At 44.3% G+C, this 18,561-nt stretch overlaps 2 protein-coding genes across 13 annotated transcripts in view; both read left to right on the top strand.

The window, feature by feature from the left end:
* LOC310709177 (rho GTPase-activating protein 39-like) overlaps nucleotides 1–5,947 on the top strand; it is a 79,822-nt gene extending 73,875 nt beyond the window's left edge. For all 10 annotated transcript variants that reach the window (XM_083508374.1, XM_083508367.1, XM_083508369.1 and 7 more), the window contains 3 exons: nucleotides 489–580; nucleotides 1,550–1,719; nucleotides 2,392–5,947. In XM_083508374.1, the coding sequence (XP_083364500.1) occupies nucleotides 489–580; nucleotides 1,550–1,719; nucleotides 2,392–2,586 (457 nt within the window). In that variant the 3' untranslated portion in view covers nucleotides 2,587–5,947. The remainder of the gene's footprint in view (nucleotides 1–488; nucleotides 581–1,549; nucleotides 1,720–2,391) is intronic.
* A 2,687-nt stretch (nucleotides 5,948–8,634) lies between these two features.
* Nucleotides 8,635–18,561, top strand: part of PHF20 (PHD finger protein 20) — a 43,311-nt gene continuing 33,384 nt past the window's right edge. For 2 of the 3 annotated variants that reach the window (XM_083508380.1, XM_083508378.1), the window contains exons 1-2: nucleotides 8,744–8,943; nucleotides 16,674–16,813. The gene's annotated coding sequence lies outside the window, so the exon portion shown is untranslated. Of the gene's footprint in view, nucleotides 8,944–16,673; nucleotides 16,814–18,561 lie in introns of all 3 variants that reach the window. The other variant, XM_083508379.1, reaches the window with a different exon arrangement.

Here is an 18,561-nt window from a genome sequence, read left to right as displayed (position 1 = left end):
AAAAGGCTCCCAGAACAGTTTACAAATGTTGATGATAATGATGCCTTGAGGCTTAGTCTAAAAGTTTATAAAAGTCATGACCTGAAAGGAAAAGAGTTTGGGAGATAAGAGGGGAAAAGCAAACTCTGGCACTATTTCTTAGTTAATAGAGTTCTTGTAATGACCAGCTGGAATTGAAAGACTCAGGGAGAGGAAGAGCCAAGGTTTCTGGTCCTTAAGCAGAGCAGGTAGAGACACCTTTAGTACCCCTCTCCCTACCCCAACCCACCCCCATTTAAGGGGAAATATCAAACAGATGCACTCTAAACTGCAATATCTTGGTTCGTGTCCTACTTGTATAACACTAACTATGGCATTCTTGTCAAACAACTCTGTACATGGCTTTCTGAAGTATGTAGTCTTGTCTGTTCCTCTGGTTCCTGGATCTGTGGGATTTGCTTCCTCTGTTCAGTTGGTCTTTATTGATGAATCTCTGTGTCTGCTTTCAGAATTCCTGGTGACATTGATGAAGTCAATGCACTCAAGCTACAGGTTGATCAGTGGAAAATTCCTAACAACGTTGGTGATCCCAATATACCAGGTATGGATAAACAACGCAGCTGCTGTATTCTCGCCCAGATTTGTTTGTTTGTTTCTTGATTACTTTATGAAAAGGTCTCACAACAACTTAAAGATTAAAAGTACAATCACACCATAAAACAGACCCACCATCCCCTGACCTCTGCAGAACAGCACCACCCCACCACCCCATCCCCACATTTGCCAACTGTTGCAAGAAAAAATATTACTCAATCATCTGGGAGAACATTCCAACCAGCAGGAGAAAGGCTGCACTGCTGAAAAGACCTGTTTTCTTTTTGTGATTCTGTCCCCCGTCACAGCCTCACCATTAATACATTACTTTTGTGGGGAGGTGCTCAAATCCTTCAATTCTGTGGAAAGTAGACCCAGATTGACAATATAACTGTTTTCATTCATGAGAGAATGGGAATCAAATAAATAGCAGGAACTTACTTTTATTCAGAAGCCTTCAAAACAGGAGATCTTTGATTTGGGACCTTTTCCTAACCCAAAAAACTCATTCCCTCCCCACCCACCCTTGTTCCATACCCACTTCCTTTTCCATACCCAACTGCTCCATTTCCAGCATTCTGCCCTCCAGTAGATTCCCTCTTACCTTAACATTTCAGTCACACTATCACAGTACACTGAAATAGATCCATCTTGTGTTCTTATGTTTCTTCCCTCCTATCTAAACCAAAGCTTTTAATACCTACTTCTGAAGCCACAGGCCATTGCTACCCTAGCCCCTTTAGGATTTGTGTCCTGTGATTTCAAAGGTCTGAAACCATAAATCTCAATGAAATGGGTGGTGCTCTCTTTCCTCTGGGGAAGAACAGTCTTATTTAGCATAAGATGGAGGAGCAGGAGTGTTGTACCCTTATTCAATTAAACATCTGCTTCAGGACAGATGTCTCTGACCCAGAAAGCTTATTTGTTAAACAGCTGTTGTTGAAAGTGCCTGGTTTTCCCCTTCTTGCCCTTGCAGCTTCTTTGCTGAAGCTGTGGTACCGGGAGCTGGAGGAGCCTGTCATCCCACAGCAATTCTACAAGGAGTGTATCAGCAACTATGAGAATCCTGATGCTGCTGTAGCAGTAGTGGAACTCCTGCCTGAGCTCAACAAATTGGTTTTGTGTTACCTCATTCACTTCTTACAGGTATGTAGGTAACTGCATTTCTGAGACTAGGAATCATTCTGAAGCAGCAGACAAGCCACAGGCATTCTGAAGCAGCATACGGTAGCTGCACTCTGGAACATCTCGCTTTACTCTGCATTGCAAATATTCTGGATTATATCCAGTTGATATACTTCCACTGGTGGAAGGCTCTTTAATCCAGCACAGCCTTCCATCAGTGGAACAGGGATTAAGAACCTCTCGAAGTATTTCCTCTCCGCATGTTGCCACCTCCCATGCTGTTCTAAAGGGCTTGCCAACTTCTGAGAGGAGATTTGAGGTGGGGCGGGGGCTGCCGAAGAAAAGGGAAGTAGCCGATGAATGTTTCTATCTCTGCTCAACAGACAAAAGGCATTGCTAAATCAAAGAACCTTCCACTAGGGGAAGAATGACAATTGAATAAAACCCTCTGAAGATTCAAACTTCATTTCTTCTAACGTGTATCAGAGGCAGCCTTGGCTGCGGGTCTTAGGACCCACAATAATAATATATTTATATCTCCTATATGAAATTATTTCTTAAAGTTGACAGCGTATCGACACTAGCGGGAGTAAGTGATTATTTGTGGGACAACTAAATCTTCTAGGCTATTTCCAGAATTTTACATCTATGTATCTTTGAGTTTATTTGAGCTGCACCTTCTTTATTTCACAGATTTTTGCTCAGCCAACCAATGTGGGCAAAACCAAGATGGATGTAAACAACTTAGCCATGGTGATGGCCCCAAACTGTCTGCGATGCCAATCTGATGATCCCAGAGTTATCTTTGAAAACACTCGCAAAGAGATGTCCTTCTTGCGCATGCTAATTGTGCACTTGGACACCAGCTTTATCAAAGGAGTGGTGTGAAGGGTTGGCTTCAGGCAACACCATGTGAAGGGAGCAAGGATCTCTTGCCAGTATTACCTTCTTTGAGCCATGGAACTTCCCCTCTGCAGGCTCCGGGCTCCTCGGGTTGCTTCTGTTGCTTCAACAGCTGTTTCCTTGCCCCAGCAACACCGCTAATGTCTCCAAGGAAACCCTATAATAATGAAGTCATCATACTAGAAAGGGTTTTGAGGCATCAGGGAGCCAACTCTCAGACCATGCTGTGAGGGCACTCCTAAGAACCTGCAGCAGTTGATTCCTAGGAAGTCAAGATGCCAGAGGCAGCAGCCACTGCATTGTCAAAGCACAAAAGTTGGAACCGCTTTGCATTACACTGGGAATCCACTGCACATTCAAAGTGGAATGTTTATTGGGAACCAACTGCTCTCAGATACTGGGATTTTGCTTCCACCACCTGAAGATTGGAAACTTCACTAATCAAGCTTCACCCCCAGAAGGAAAAGGGTTGTTGTCTCAGGCTACTATAGCACATATCCTGCCTTGGAGCAAACCTGCTGCAGCCAGTACTGCCATTCAAATTGCTGGCTGCATCCTTCTCCAACTCTTCTACCTGTCTTTGCTACCTTAAAACACACCACTCTTACCAAAGGTTCAGTTTGGCAGCACTGGATGAGCTGTGGCTTCCGATCCAGGTTGACTCTCCTCATGCCTGGAGTACTTTTACTACTCAATTCATATTAGAAGGACCAAGTGGAAGGCATTGTTGGAAACCAAGGTCAAGCTATTTAACAGCAACCTTTTCCCACAGTGAAAAGCAGTCATGGACTGGAGTTTGGGAGACTGCCTGTTGCTTTCTTCTCCTGCTGTATAGTACCTTAGAAAGAGGCTGATTAAATTTCAAGCTATTTTTTTAGCCCAAATATACTTTTTCATTGGGTTAGATGTCTCAAATGGCAATGATCCTTGTCCCCTTGAGTTTAAGCTAGGTCACAGCAATGTAAATAGCTTACAGATTGTTTCTCCAGAATGGAACTTTCTCTATATGTTAAAAAATGCAGTCAGTTATGACTCCTGCTGCCTTTCTCCTCCTTACTTCAACATAGACTAAAATCGAGTATCAAGTTGTTGTGAAGATGTTATGAGCAAACATGATCAGCATGAAGGCTTTTACTGAGCTCAAGATATGCCTGTTGTGTTCTGCTTCCCACTCAGGCTTACAAAGCCAAACTAGACATAACACGAGAGAACTCCTTGATCAGATCTCCTGATATCTATTTCTTTGGTTAAAAGAAGCTGTAGGGAGGCTGAACTGGTTTGGAGCTGAACCCTTCATGTCCATTGCACTTTCCAGACTTACATTGCCCTTCCCAAGCTGCTGTTAGCTGAGAAACATGATCCAGTGTGGTAGGAAAATCAGTATCTGTAGAATACCTGTCTCTTCCCTCATCTCTGAACTTTAGGGCAAATAGCGAGAGGAGTAAAGGGTTAAGTCCCCGCCAGTGACTGCTTTTTAAATGAAAGAAAAAGACACTGGGAGATCTGATCATGGATTTCCTTCATCCATATTAGTTAGGACCTCAGTCAGTACTTCTGGTTTGAAAAACACAGGTTGTAGTCTTAAGGTAGAAGAGAGCAATTATGCTAAGCAAGAAGAGCAGTTTGATGCCATGATACTCTGAACTTCATTTCACCCTTTCACAGAAAGTTGGATTTTTCTCACCGAGGCTGAAGTCTTCTGACCACTTTGCCCTTCCACTAGTCAGGGAGTCCTTGCTGATTAAGGGGAAGGGGTAGGACTGCTGCCTCAGTACTTCTACACCTTTCTCTTGCCACTTTGCTGACACATACCTGAAACAGGAGCCTTCCATGTCCTTGCCTCTCCGTCATTTTGGAAATGGGTGTCGCTCCTTCAGAAAGCCCTTGAACAGACTTGCAGGCTTGGGTTCCTTGGGAAGAGGCCAGTTGATGGAAATGACAAGGACAGAATCTTGGAAAATTGAGTCAGGTTGTATATTCTTTTACAGTCAGTGCTTTGAGCCTTTCCTGTGCCAGTGTGATGAGTCTTCGGACCGAATTAGTAATTCTCAGATAGCGGTTGATGTGATCTTCATGGATAGAGGAATGCACATTATCCTTTGATCTCCAGACACTGTGACTCTTACTAGATTATTCCATCTCATTATGTGGAACCAAAGTATGCTACTGTTTCCCTATTTGAGCCAGTTCTGCTGTAAAAGATCCTTTAGCTTGGTTTATTTGGTAATGCCAAAGTTCCCATTCACCTTTATAGTGTGCCTTTTTCTAGCTATCTTTTGAGAGTTAGCTACTTTTCAATTAAATTACCAAGAAATTTGGGGATTTCTGATTTCTTGTATCGGAACAGAGCCATTCTCTGGAACCCAAACGACATGTTATGTGGACATGTACATCTCACTAGTAACGCATTCATGTTTCCCTACTTTACATAAGGCAGGTGGCTACAGAAACTGCATTGCAGCATGTCATATGACTTTTCCACCCCTTACATTGCCAGGGAGACACATGTGGGTGATATCCACACAGCTGCCTGTAACATGTTGTTTGAGCTGAATCCAGAATTCAGGCAATCACTGTGACATGTGCAGAATGCTCCTTGCTATCTCTTCCTGAGCTGCACTTGATGAAGTAGATTAGCCTGAGCCTTCCGAGGAGCTGGGTGCTATTCAAAAAGGCTCCTTTTTCAGAATTTGGCCAGTGCTGTTCACTCTTTGTGCCAGGTTGTTAGAACTGGAATCCTACAAACACTTATTTGGGAGCGAGTCCCATCAAACTCAATCTTATTCCCAAGTAAATATGTTGGATTAGAAAAACTCCTACTTTTGACACTTCCCAAACTTGCCTGAAACAGAGTACCCTGGGCCTGCTTCTATTACAAATCTTGATGTAAATTTATTTTCTCCGTTTCACACAGAGCTCATATCCATGCAGCATACTAAGGACTTGACTCTGTTTGTGGCCATACCATAGAGCAACTACATTTTACACAAATAATTCTTTTGAAAAATGGGAAGTGTTGACCAATTTTTAGTATGCCATACACCCCTGCTCCTTTAAAAAAGGCTTTTAAAAATTGTTTTGGGATGTCCTCTGGGTGCACACGTTTCCCAGATTTAAACACTGCGGCCAACTACAGAGTGGGTAATGATTAAAATTCTCCCTGGCACTTAACAGAAGCATAGACAGGCTGTTATATTAATGCTTTCCCCCCTCAAGGGCTGTAAAATAGGCTAAAAATTACACTGGATATTGTTTTCTTTTTGCCAACATGTTTGTAAATGTGAATCAGCAAAACATACTGTCCCTTACTGTTGTTAAAGAATAATTAAACATCTGTGGTTCATCATTGTTTTCTATGTGTTCTTAAACACCGATTTAGATTTAGACAAACTGTGCCTTGACTAAAGGCATGAATTTAAACTACCTTTCATAATCAAAATAAAAAAAATCCTTCCAGTAGCACCTTAAAGACCAACTAAGTTAGTTCTTGGTATGAGCTTTCGTGTGCATGCACACTTCTTCAGATACACATGTGTATCTGAAGAAGTGTGCATGCACACGAAAGCTCATACCAAGAACTAACTTAGTTGGTCTTTAAGGTGCTACTGGAAGGATTTTTTTTATTTTGACTATGGCAGACCAACACGGCTACCTATCTGTACCTTTCATAATATCTGCTTTCTCCCCACCTTTTCTCCTGGCTGAGTAGTGACTATAACTTATTTACATTGTTAATGGCAGACAGTCTTTTAAAAAATCATCCTACTTTTGAGTTCTTTGCGGTGGTGTCCCTTTTGTGGTTTTGGGACATAGCAGAGTACTCATTTTACCAGAACCTCAGGTACCACCATCCCATATGAACCAATATGGACCATCATCTGAGGCCCTTCTTTGTATGCCTTCTCCATAGGAGGTCTGGAGGGTAACAACACAAGAATGGGCCTTTTCAGTGGTTGCTCCCCGTTTGTGGAATGCTCTCCCCACAGAAGATCACCTGGCAGCATCATTCTATATTTTTCGATGCCAAGCAAAATATTTCCTCTTTAACCAGGCCTCTAGCCTCTTAACTATCTGTGGCCTGGATGTTTTTAATATATTTTTGTTTCTCAGTTTTAATGTGTGTATTGAGGGGGAGTTGCTTGGTTATAAGCCACTTTGAGTTGCCTTGGGCAATAAAAAGTTAGATGATGATGATAATTAATAATAATAAATGTTAAGCATATGCAAAGCAAACAGTTCATACTATATAGGTTTATATAAAAATTGGTCCTCACCCACGACAGATCATTTTCCAGGTTACACTACCCGGGAATGCATATTAGCTCCTAATCTTAGTGCTAATGCAAATAACATCAAGGTTATATCAGTCAAAAGGTTCATACATTGCAGGTCAATATTTGTGAACTCTGCAGCTCGAAGTTTTCTGGTTAGGAATATCTAGAGGAGTGTATGAAAACGGGCTTTATCCCCCCTCCAATTCCGTTAGCTGACTTTTTACCTACCAGCCATTCCTGCTTGCAATTTGTTGTCTGTCTTCTAACAGTAGTGATTTCAGCTCATTGGCTTAGTCCAGAAAAGTGAAATAATAGAATGTGTTCTTGAGCGTGCAGGAAGCACCCTTCCCTCATCGCAAGAGCTGTCTCAACACTGCTTGGGGCAGTTTCAAGGGGGTATATGATTGGTCTCAATCTTCAACAACAACTTGTCCATATTATTAGGCAGAATAAGTAAAATTCTGCCCATCAAAACTTGGCAGGGAACGAGTACCCGTAAACATTTTTTTAAGAAAAAAAGCACTGCTGCTCATTCTCGATAACCTGCGGCTGATTTCTTCAGTTAATGGAATGGAAACAAAGAATGTGTTTAGGGAAATACTGCCACCCTATGGCCAGTGTAAGAATCTAACTATATATGAAGAGGTCTCTAAAGCCGGCGAAACTCGACTCCGTAACGCTTTACGCTGTATTCTGATTATGGTCAGTGATCTCGTCGCCAACATCAGAGATTCTGACTGCTGCTCAGAGCATCGGACTGAGGAGGAGTTATGTTATATAACCTTATTTAACTGTTTCCTCCAAAACCTGAAAGGGGAGAATCTGGTCCTGATTTTCTCCTGGAAAATGTTGAGAAGAAACATTAAAATAAACATTAAAACAACATTTTTAAAAACCAGAAAAATAACAGACAAGGATAACCTGCATTTTAAAAGAAAAGAGCACCCTAAATAATCAGCAAGATTCTAAACCAACTTGCTTCTCCTCCCAGCAAAATGGCTCCTAGCCACTCCAAACCAGAGTGGAGAGAAGCAATTTTTTTTTGCACACCCACCCACCCTTGGCAGGGGGGCTAAGAGCCAACATGGCCAACCTCAAGGTACGCCCTTGGTTGGAAGAGCGAGTGAGCAGAAAAATGCGTTGATACCGAAGCCGTAATGTCTGCATTGGTCAAAAAATTCATATTTAATTTTTGTTGTTGTATAAGCTCACAAGCCAAGGTGCATCGCTATCTTTGAAGCGTGCCTGCACTTCAGAGTTGACCACTACACCAGTGGCTGTGGTTGGGATCAGAGAGAACTTGCTGTGTACAGTGGTACCTCGGGTTACAGACGCTTCAGGTTACAGACTCTGCTAACCCAGAAATAGTACCTCGGGTTAAGAACTTAGCTTCAGGATGAGAACAGAAATCGTGCTCCTGCGGCACGGCGGCAGCAGCAGGCCCCATTAGCTAAAGTGGTGCTTCAGGTTAAGAACAGTTTCAGGTTAAGAACGGACCTCCGGAACGAATTAAGTACTTAACTCGAGGTATCACTGTATACGAAGCACGTACTCCAGTCACTGAACTCTGCTCTGTTCCCCGCGTGAAAGGTTTGGTATGTCTTAAACGTGGTCTTAAAAGCGGTCCCTCTCTCCAAGGATTTAATACACCTGAGCCCAGCAGCAGCGCGTATTTAAAAAAAGCACGCGCTCGTTGCCCGTGTCGTGAGTTCCTCTCACTGGCGAACTCACACTGGACAACGGGAAAGCAGCAGCGCCTTCCGGGTCCCGAGAGATGGATGCGCGCGTGACGGGCCGCCGCCGCCGCCTGGATTTTGCGCGAGGGCCCCCGAGCCCTCTCCGCCGGAGCCACGCCCCCTGGCCCTTTCGCCCCTCCCACAGGAGGACCCTCCCCTCCCCTCGCGGCAGGCGGGCGGGCGGGCGAGCTAGCAGCGCCGCAGTCGCGTCGGCCATTTTGTGGCGCTGCTCAGTCGGCGGCGCTGGGCTGGACTCGCGAGCGGATCACTGGCGGCCCCTGCCCCCGCGGCTCGAGCCCCTGGCACGTACGAGAAGCAACCCCCCCTCCCCGGTAAGGACATGGCGCTCCCCAGGCGGCCCCGCGGAGAGAGGGAGGCGGGGGGGGAGCCCGGCAGCGAGCGCAGAAGAGTTCCCGCCGCGGCCTCACAAAGGCGGAGAGGGGCGGGGACCAGCCGCGGCTGTGGCGGAGAGGAGGGAGTCCCGGGGCCCGGGCGGCGCCTCTTCCCTCCGGGCTCCGGGTCCCCGGAGGCTCCTTCAGCGGGAGCCGGGAAGGTGCTTGGCTGGCCTGCCGGTCCCTCCGGCGGCTTCCGAGCGGCTTTCGGCGCCCGCGTGGGACCGGCGCGAGGCTTTCCCGGAGGGGCCCGTCACGTCTCCCGCGCCGCCTCTTGCCCTGCGAAGGGGCGGGCGGGTGTCGGCGGCGTGTCTCTTCGCAGCGCTCGGCTTCCTCCCGGCACCATGCTTCTTGTTCGTCGGAAGCCGCTGACGCCGCTCGGCCCCCGTCAGCGGAGGAAAGCCAAAAGGGGAGGCGAGCTTCTCCTCCTCCTCTTGGGCAAGAAGGGATGCTGTGTTTCTAGGATGCCAGTAACGTGACCTTGGTCGTGGCAGGTTCTGCATCAGCCAAGACTCCGCTCATCCCTTTCAAGGCGCAGCGTCCGGTTTGGATCGAGACGCAGTTGCGCTTTCATCCCCCCCCCCCCTTTAATAACACGCCAGCTTACGCATCTTTTTGTACCACAGGACTGGCGCGCGTGGTTTGTTTCATTGGCTACTTTGGCTTCATTGAGAGCCCCACGATTAGTGGGGGGTTTTTTTAAGGAAAGTGTTCTAGTAGTGGCCGCAATAATTGCCACTTAGGGCGTAGTGACACCCTTGATAATTGTTCCCTCTTCTCCTTGGGCAGAGATTATCTCTTGTAATAATTAAAGGTGGTGATGAATTGCTGGGACCTGGAGTCTGTATTATTTTCTTGACAGTCATAATGGGCGTTGCAGTTACATAACATATGTTTTCCTAATTGCTTGCCCTTAGGGCTTATATTGTTAGAATAGGTCAGTGCCCTTCATGTTGGCTGTGGGTATTCGTTTGTAAGGCCTTTTGAGAAATGTGGTTTCACTTTGCGTGTTTCAAATTCACTTTGCTTACCTTTTCTGTGCCTATGGGAAAATAGGCTGGAGTGGCAAGTATTCTTGGGTATTTTACCTAGAAACCTAGATATATTTTGTTCCCAAAGAATTGGGCATATTCAACCTGTCACAGAAAACCACATGGGAGGATGTATTTTAACTTATTGTACAATAAACATTGCCTGTGGGATCAAAGTAAATTCAGGACCAAGATACTCAGACAGCTTTTATCCAGAGTTGCTAAAACTTTAGTATATCACCCGCTTGTAAACTATATTTACTTTTCCTTTCTTGTTAATGCTACTGCATTATAATTCGATCCTCTTTTACTTGGAAGCTAAGATATCAGCACACAGTGTGTTTCAGTGGCAAGATGACAAAGCTGATCTGGAGGGCTGTAAATCAAACAGAATACTACCATCATCCATGTTATTATTTTAATGAAGGGAAAATATAATGATATTTAAATAAATAGTAAATTGAAGACATAATTAGCTGGATAGTTTTACTGACCCTCCTCATTTTTCTAAATGCAACAATAGATGACTTTTTAAGCAAATGTGCCACAGTATTTCAAGCCCAAAGAATGAAAAGGTGTATGGTAGATTTGTGTATGCTAGATTTATTATACAGTACAGGCAACCTCTCGACAATGGTTTGGTTTTACCTCAGACCCTACTAACCTTAGGAGTATGCAGAACAGGAGAGGCCAGCAGAGCATGGGGGTGATGACACTTTGCTGTAGCCAGGCTCCCAGTACTTCTTGCTCCTGCTCAGATGTGCCACACACTCCTGCTGTTTATGCAACTTGTGGTGTGTATGCTGCAGACCGACCACACAGCCTGATAAATACCTTCAAGGAAATTGTACAAATATAATCCTGTTGCTTTGTGTGATTATCGGAAAAATCAAAGTAGCTGTATTTGCAGTACCTTCATTTACCCACTCAGTCCTTTAAACTGCTATGTATGTAGACTTAGGAAATTAAAGTAAGAGTCCTGGCTCAGTGGTACAGCACTTGGTTTGTATGCAAAATATCCCAGGTTCAGTTATTGGCAACTCCTGAAACCCTGGAGCATCATTGCCAGTCAGTGTAGGCAGTACTGAACTAGATCCAGCAATGGTCTGACTCGTAAGGCAGCTTCATATGTTGGTATGGTATGCAAACTGAGCAAGGGCAGAGGAGGAAGAATCAGTAGCTGGTAGTTCTAGTAAGCTGGAAGTTTCAGTTTTTCAAGTGGAGTGGTAGCAGAAATCAGTGGCTGAATACAGTTGTAATTTGCTCTATAACAGCAGCAAATTTATTCCTCTAGTGTGGATACTGTTTTGAATACGCTGTGTAGGCTGAACCTTAGCACCGCATTGTAGTTACCGTATTTTTCGCCCTATAGGATGCACCGGCCCATAGGACGCACCTAGATTTGGGGGGGGATAAAGGGGGGGGATTTTTTTTTTCCCCAGGCGCGGGGCTGGGGCGGGGGAAGCCCGAGCTTCCCCCGCCCCCAGAACGGGACCCAGAGCCATGCCGAAGCTGCGCGCAGCTTTGGCATCGCTCTAGGAGCTTGTGGGGCTGGGGGAGGGGGGAGCCCTCCACCAGCCTCCAAACCAGGTCGGGAGACAGCGGGATGGCGCGCTGCGCCTCCCCACTGTCCCCCGAGTTTGCGGGGCTGGCGACGGGGAGGAGCAGGCTTCTCCCCCCCCCTGCCAGCCTTCTAATCAAGTCGGGGGACAGCGGGATGGCGGCGTTCCGCCTCCCCGCTGTCCCCCGAGCTTGTGGGGCTGGCGGTGGGGCTCTCCTGAAGCCTGGAGAGCGAGAGGGGTAGGTGCGCACCGACCCCTCTCGCTCTCCAGGCTTCAGCGAAAGCCTGCATTCGCCCCATAGGACGCACACACATTTCCCCTTCATTTTTGGAGGGGAAAAAGTGTGTCCTATAGGGCGAAAAATACAGTAAATATCCTTTTAAAGGATTGTATCAGTGGGCATTACAGATCCTCTCTGGTTAACATGAATTTAAATTAATTTAAATCACTACAAATACTTGATAGACTCAATCAAAGAGTGCAGAACTAATGCACTTTAGGAAGAGGAAAATACAATTGGTGGCAATGTATAAATTCATCACACACTATATACAGTATGTTACAATATGATATGAATATATTTTGTACTTGGGTATTGGTACCCAAATACGGAAGAGGTATTTTAGATGCAGAAATGGTAAATAAAATTTACTATAGATTTATGAGGAACAGCTTTTGCAAATGCAGCAGAAAGGATAGAGGAAAAACAGAAATATTGATGATTTCTGCTAAACATTTTTTTCTTTAAATATTCTTTTCCCAACAGTCCTTATTATCACAATATATTTCGTTTGACTCCGCCAAACAGTTACTATTACTAGAATCAGCCTTGGGGAATTAAAACTTTCCCAGTAGTTTTGTGTTTATCTGTTGTATAATATTCAGGTTGTATCTTTTCTTCAAACAACAAGCAATTCTCAAAAAACAATGTACACAGACATGCCAGTCTTGAGCATTAAGCTACATGCGCTCACATATCTGTCAATTTTATTTCTTAAGCATTGACAGAGCAAATTAAAATAATATATAACAATATCTTACTGATAATCACATGGGGGAAATGCTGATTTTATTTAGTGGTAAAAATGCCAGGGCAGTTCTTTCCAAAGTGCTGTCATATACTATTGGTATTGGTATAGCTCCACTCAGCAACATAACAGCAGCAATCTGCACAAGCTGCAGTTTCCAGACCAACCTTAAGCGCGTCCCCACAAAGAGTGTATTACAGAAATCCTGCCTTGACGTTACCAATGTATGAATCTCTGTGTTTAGGTTGTCCAGGAACTGTCACAGCTGGTGCACCAGCCAAAGTTGGTAAAAGGCACCCCTGGCTACCATGGACACTTGGGCCTCCAGCAACAATAGTGGATGAAGGTGTACCCTCAGACTTTGCACCTGTTCTTCAGAGAGAACAGGCAATGTGTCCACTCCCCAGACCTGGGAACCTCCTACTGACAAGGCCTTTGTTTTATCAAGATTCATCTTAACTGAGCTCATCAATCCCTTTGTCCAGGGAGACTTGCATATCTATTCCTAACTCTGATGTAACAGAGAAGTAGAGCTGGGAGTCATTTGCATACTGATGACATCACACCCCAAATTTCCTAATGACTGTCTTGAACAGCTTCATGTTCAACAGCAATAGAGACAAGAAGTTACCTGCTTCACCCCCCACAAGGCCAAGATGCAGGCACCCAATGCCCTGCTGTAGAACAGGCCTTGTAGGTATGCATGGAACCACTATAATACAGTGGTTTACTGAAGACTTAGCCACTATTTTGGATAAGCTATATGATCAGCCTACCTGTTCCATGTACCACGGGACAAAGCATTCTCCTTCTCAAGATTAAAAAACTTGCCGGCTTAGTTCCTGCAAGTATGGAAAACTGCCTGTGAAACAGCAGAATATTTACCACTTCTTCCACTTCTTGTTGTCAAGCAATTTAGCTTCATCAATACAATTTGCATGTTTACAATTAAAAGAGGGAGGGGGATCCTGCTGAACTGGTCCAGTAAGGTACTACAGTTGAAAGCCATGAAACAATTGAATAGAAGCAACAAGGTTGCACTTCACCTCTGTCTCTGTGATAGATGATAGATAGATAGATAGATAGGTTGTCCAGTAGCACCTTAGAGAGCAACTAAGTTTGTTCTTGGTACAGTGGTACCTCGGGATACGAACGGGATCCGTTCCGGAGCCCCATTCACATCCTGAATGGAACGTAAGACGCGACGGCGCGGGTCACGTTTTGCTGCTTCCGCGCATGTGCGTGATGTCATTTTGATGGTCTGCGCTAGTGGTGAAACCCGGAAGTAACACACTCCATTACTTCCAGGTTGCCACGGAGCGCAACCCGAAAGCGCTCAACCTGAAGCACATTTGACCCGAGGTATGACTGTATAAGCTTTTATGTGCATGCACACTTCTTCAGATACTAGTGTATTGTGTGCATGCACACAAAAGCTTATACCAAAAACAAAATTAGTTGGTCTCTAAGGTGCTACTGGACATTTACCGTATTTTTCGCTCTATAACACGCACCAGACCATAACACGCACATAGTTTTTAGAGGAGGAAAACAAGAAAAAAATATTCTAAACGAAATAGTGGATATATGATTTTTGTGGTTCATGCTGTGGCCACAGACATGTGATCTGACAGTGAGTTTGGAGTAGCCCAATGCAAAAATCCTGAGGATACATGTGGATCCATGCTTTGTAACCACGGAGGAGGGAAGGAAGGGGAACCATGGATCCTCTGCTCACGACTGCAGCAGATCCCCCCCGCCACCCACAGGCATTCGCTCCATAACACGCACAGACATTTCCCCTTACTTTCTAGGAGGAAAAAAGTGAGTGCTATGGTGCAAAAAATACAGTATATATAGAGAGAGAGGGAGAGAGACTGCATCAAACCAACACTGAATCTCTCTGTGAAAGTAAATGATTAGGCAACCAAGGCCAAATCAGTTCTGAACCCAGACTGGAATGAGTCTAGATAATCAGTTTCCTCTAGGACAGGATGATCCAACACACAGCCCAAGGCCTAGGGCTTTTTTGGGCAGCCATCAGCAACATTTGACCCCTCCCAGCCCTCACACTGCCTTCTCAGAGCTGGGTAAGTGAGGCACCGGACTTTGGAAAGGATGTATGAGGGCTCTGATAGGGTCCTAGAGTCCTCACACCTCCTTCCCAAAGCCCAGGAACTCACTTACCTGGCTTTTGGAAGGCAGCATGGGAGGTAGGGGGAGCAGCATCAAATTTTGGCCTCCCCATCCCTGCATGACAAGACAGTGTGCGGCCCATGGGTTCCCAAACAAAGTATTCTTGTGGCCCACTGGTTATGAAAATATTGGCCCACCCTGCTCTTGGAGCACCTGGAACCAAACTGCTGCTGCCACCGCCCTTCTTAAGCACCTTCCCTAAAAAGTAGTTATCATAAGCCTCTGTGACCAGGTGGTTGTTTTTCTTCTTCTTCAAGAGTGGCTGCACTCCTGCTTCTTTAAGAATGGCAGGCACTGCTTCTGCACACAAATATGCACTTACCATGCCTTGGACTTACACAGTAAAACACAACACCCATCACAAGCTTGTTCAGATCAGCCACAATGAGAAAAGTTTGAGAAGTTGCAAGGTCAGTCAAACAGCTACATGCACCTTGTTCCACATCCTCAGACCTCAAAAGCTAAAACTGCTTTCACAAAACCAGACTACACTTTATCTAGACTTTTTACAGCCGTGTTGTCCAAATCATCATGGATTCAGTAAATTTCATCATTGAAGTGTCTTGCAAACTTAACACAGCAGGCTTCCTACGCTCCTGTTTATTGGGATGGATGTTAACCTCTGTTCCATGGCTACTTAAGGATGAGATGGAGGTGACAGAGTATACTTTCTTCGCCACCCGTTGTCACCTCACAGGAGGCACAGTCATGCCCTTTAGCATGCGCTCAATTGCATTTGTGGCAAGTCTTGCACCATATGTGCTCTAGCTGTCATCTGACCTGCTTCATTCTTGAAATCTCTGGAGGCAGACATTCTTAATGGGTTACTTACCTCTGCAGGGGTGAACTGCCAGTTGCTGCTGTAAGACCAAATCTCACGAAATGGTTGGACCATAACAATTAGTTATTTCAAGTCTCTCTCTCTCTCCCTCCCTCCCTCCCTCCCTCTCCCCCCCCCCCCCCGCCGCCCTTCCTGATTATACTTCCCATACTTGGAGGCAGTAACTAAATTGAGGGTCTGCCCTGCACAGTTAAAAGTGTGCATGAATCCTCAGTAAGAAGTCAGTCCTGGATAAACAGATCTAGATAATACAAAGAAATGTGGAAGCAGAATCCTGGGGGAAGAGATAGGGAAACTGGACAGGAACAAAGAGTAGCCAGCCATAGTGGGAATAGGATCACCACCTGTTAATTTGTTGCCCATAGGTGCAGTGTCACCTGCAGAACCTCCATCTGTCTCCATGTCTGCTAGTGCTAGTTATCTAATGGGGATGAGGTAATCGTCTCATCTGCCACTGGCTCAGCTCTCTTCATACAAGTAGTTAACAGTTTCTTAAATGTAATCAATACAAATCTACATTTTTAGAGCTTTGAATTTCAAGAAAATAATTAAAGTATTTTGGGTTATATACCAGGCAACAACTTTTTTAAAAAATACATTAATGTGTCAGTAAAGACTTAAAGGATCATATGTGCTTAAATTACATGCTAAATGGAGAAATAAACATTTGAATGTAGCCCATTAGTTTTTTATGTTTTGTGTAGTTAAGAATACTTTTCTCATCCCTAATCCTTTTATAGGTTTACATTACATTACACAGCATTATTTAAAGATAAGGAAATTCAATTCAAGGGGAATCCTTTTATTTACCTTCAAAATTCCATTTTGGGGTCGAGATCAGTGTGTGTACCTAGAATCGTTTATACATTTCTGTATTTGGGACAGTGTGTGGGTCAAGGAAGATATTTTATAGATCTTTGCTCCAGGAATGCTGCCTATTTTTATAGGAATGTTAAAACCATAGTAGTGCTGGTCTTAGCCTTATGTAGCAATTGCCTTTTCTTACCTGCAGGTGTGTTTTTCAGCGCAGCCTGGCTGTGGCCATCCACTTGCAAGGGATCGTAATTGTGTCAGGCATCATGGACATTCACCACTCCTACTTTGGACTGACCAATTCTGATGAGGGCATGCAAATTGCGGGGGGTGAACTGGGTGAGATTTTATTTGTTCTTGCCATTACTTATGGTATGATGCACAACACATGTCGCCACTGAGTATTTATGATTATATTACTTATCTCAGTGTATCTCAAACTTCTTTATTTTATTGTGCCATGTAGCTCTGTAAACCAACGCCAGTAATGTGTGCTACAAGTGATTGTGTGGAGAATCTCGTACACAGTTGTGTTCATTCTGCTGCTTCATTAGTATATGTTTGCTACCAATCAAATATTGCTATTAGAGAAGAATATGCTTTCTAAAGTTACACATAAGGCACCCTGTCTATCTTAGCAACCTTCTTCTCTGATGAGAGTGGTATGATGAGATAGTGGGGATGCAGTCACTCTTGCAAACTCAGTGTGCATCAGTGAGTGATGTCTGCCAGAAGGCATTCAGCCCACAAACCTTGGGTAGTGAAAGGAGAAAGATTCCTTCTCTTCAGTGATACTATCTTGCCTTTGAATGCTTTACCCCATTCAGGTGTTCTGTCTCTTCCAGCCTCCAATTTGAGAGCCACTGATAAACTAATAAAACAGAAATCATAATCATCATGAAATAAGTATTATCATTGATTTATTAATTGGTTAACCACCATCTCCAGGCAATTTGCACATAAGGTGTATGACTGATATAAATATAAATTGGAGCAATATATCACGGCACATTCATCAGAAAAAGTATAGTATACAATGGTACCACCAGTTACAAACTTAATTCTTTTCAGAGGTCCGTTCTTAACATGAAACCATTCTTATCCTGAGCTGCGCTTTTGCTAATGGGGCCTCCCACTGCACACATGCCATTGGGATGTGCTTACATCCCAGGGCAAAGTTCACTACCAGGAGCAACTACTTCCTGGTTAGCAGAGCTCGTTACCTGACACGTTCGCAAGGAGGACGGTACGTAACACGAGGTTCCACTGTAGTATAGTAAAAGCACATTATGTAATTACTTCAGTGACAAAATGGTGGAGTGAGTGGGAATGAAGGCATGCAGAAACATTGTAGGACATTGATATGCTCCAATTCATAAACCACCATGAAATTTTTACAGCCAAACTTGAAAATACCCAGTTTCATACAGTGGTACTAAGCACAGTTAATGCTAATCATATAAAAAGGTCCCTTCATAACGGCACTTAAGACTGTATTTCCAAACCCTGGTCAGCATTAATCATGGCAAATATCAGTACAGATGCAATGATAACCTACAGTTAAGTGAACAAGAGAAAAAATAGGAAAACCTGTGCCAAAAAGTGGAGGAGAAAGAGGGCAGTTTGTATATTCCCAAGCATGGGTTACTTCCACCTGTAGTTTAGGGAGCTAGCATTATGTCTGTACTGGGCCCCATAATGTCTACCACACATTAACATGAGTAAACTAGCAGGAGCAGTTAATATGAAAAATAGTGTGATCATCTGTGGTTTCTTTAAATCTGTAAATCATTACTGCAGTATAAAACCATTCTTTTTTAACCTGGCACTTGGAGTCCATGGCTGCTTGTCAAGAACAGAGCTTGATGTGCAGGTACTATCCCTCTCTCTTGGATTGGTCTTCAGACAGAGACATAGTATTACAGACATTCTGTGCATTGTGGAAATGGAACGTAAAGGTTATGAGTGCTGAATCTTTTCCAGGCTGGATACAGCAAAGGAAATAGAATATGCAGTTGTATGGAAGCATGATTATTATCATAGAATCGGTTTAGGGTGTTGAAGAACAGAATTAGAATCTAGAGACA

The sequence above is a fragment of the Podarcis liolepis genome, assembly GCF_965112155.1.
Source record: "Podarcis liolepis genome assembly, chromosome: 6".
Classification (NCBI taxonomy): domain Eukaryota; kingdom Metazoa; phylum Chordata; class Lepidosauria; order Squamata; family Lacertidae; genus Podarcis; species Podarcis liolepis.
This window is presented reverse-complemented; position numbering and strand designations above follow the sequence as displayed.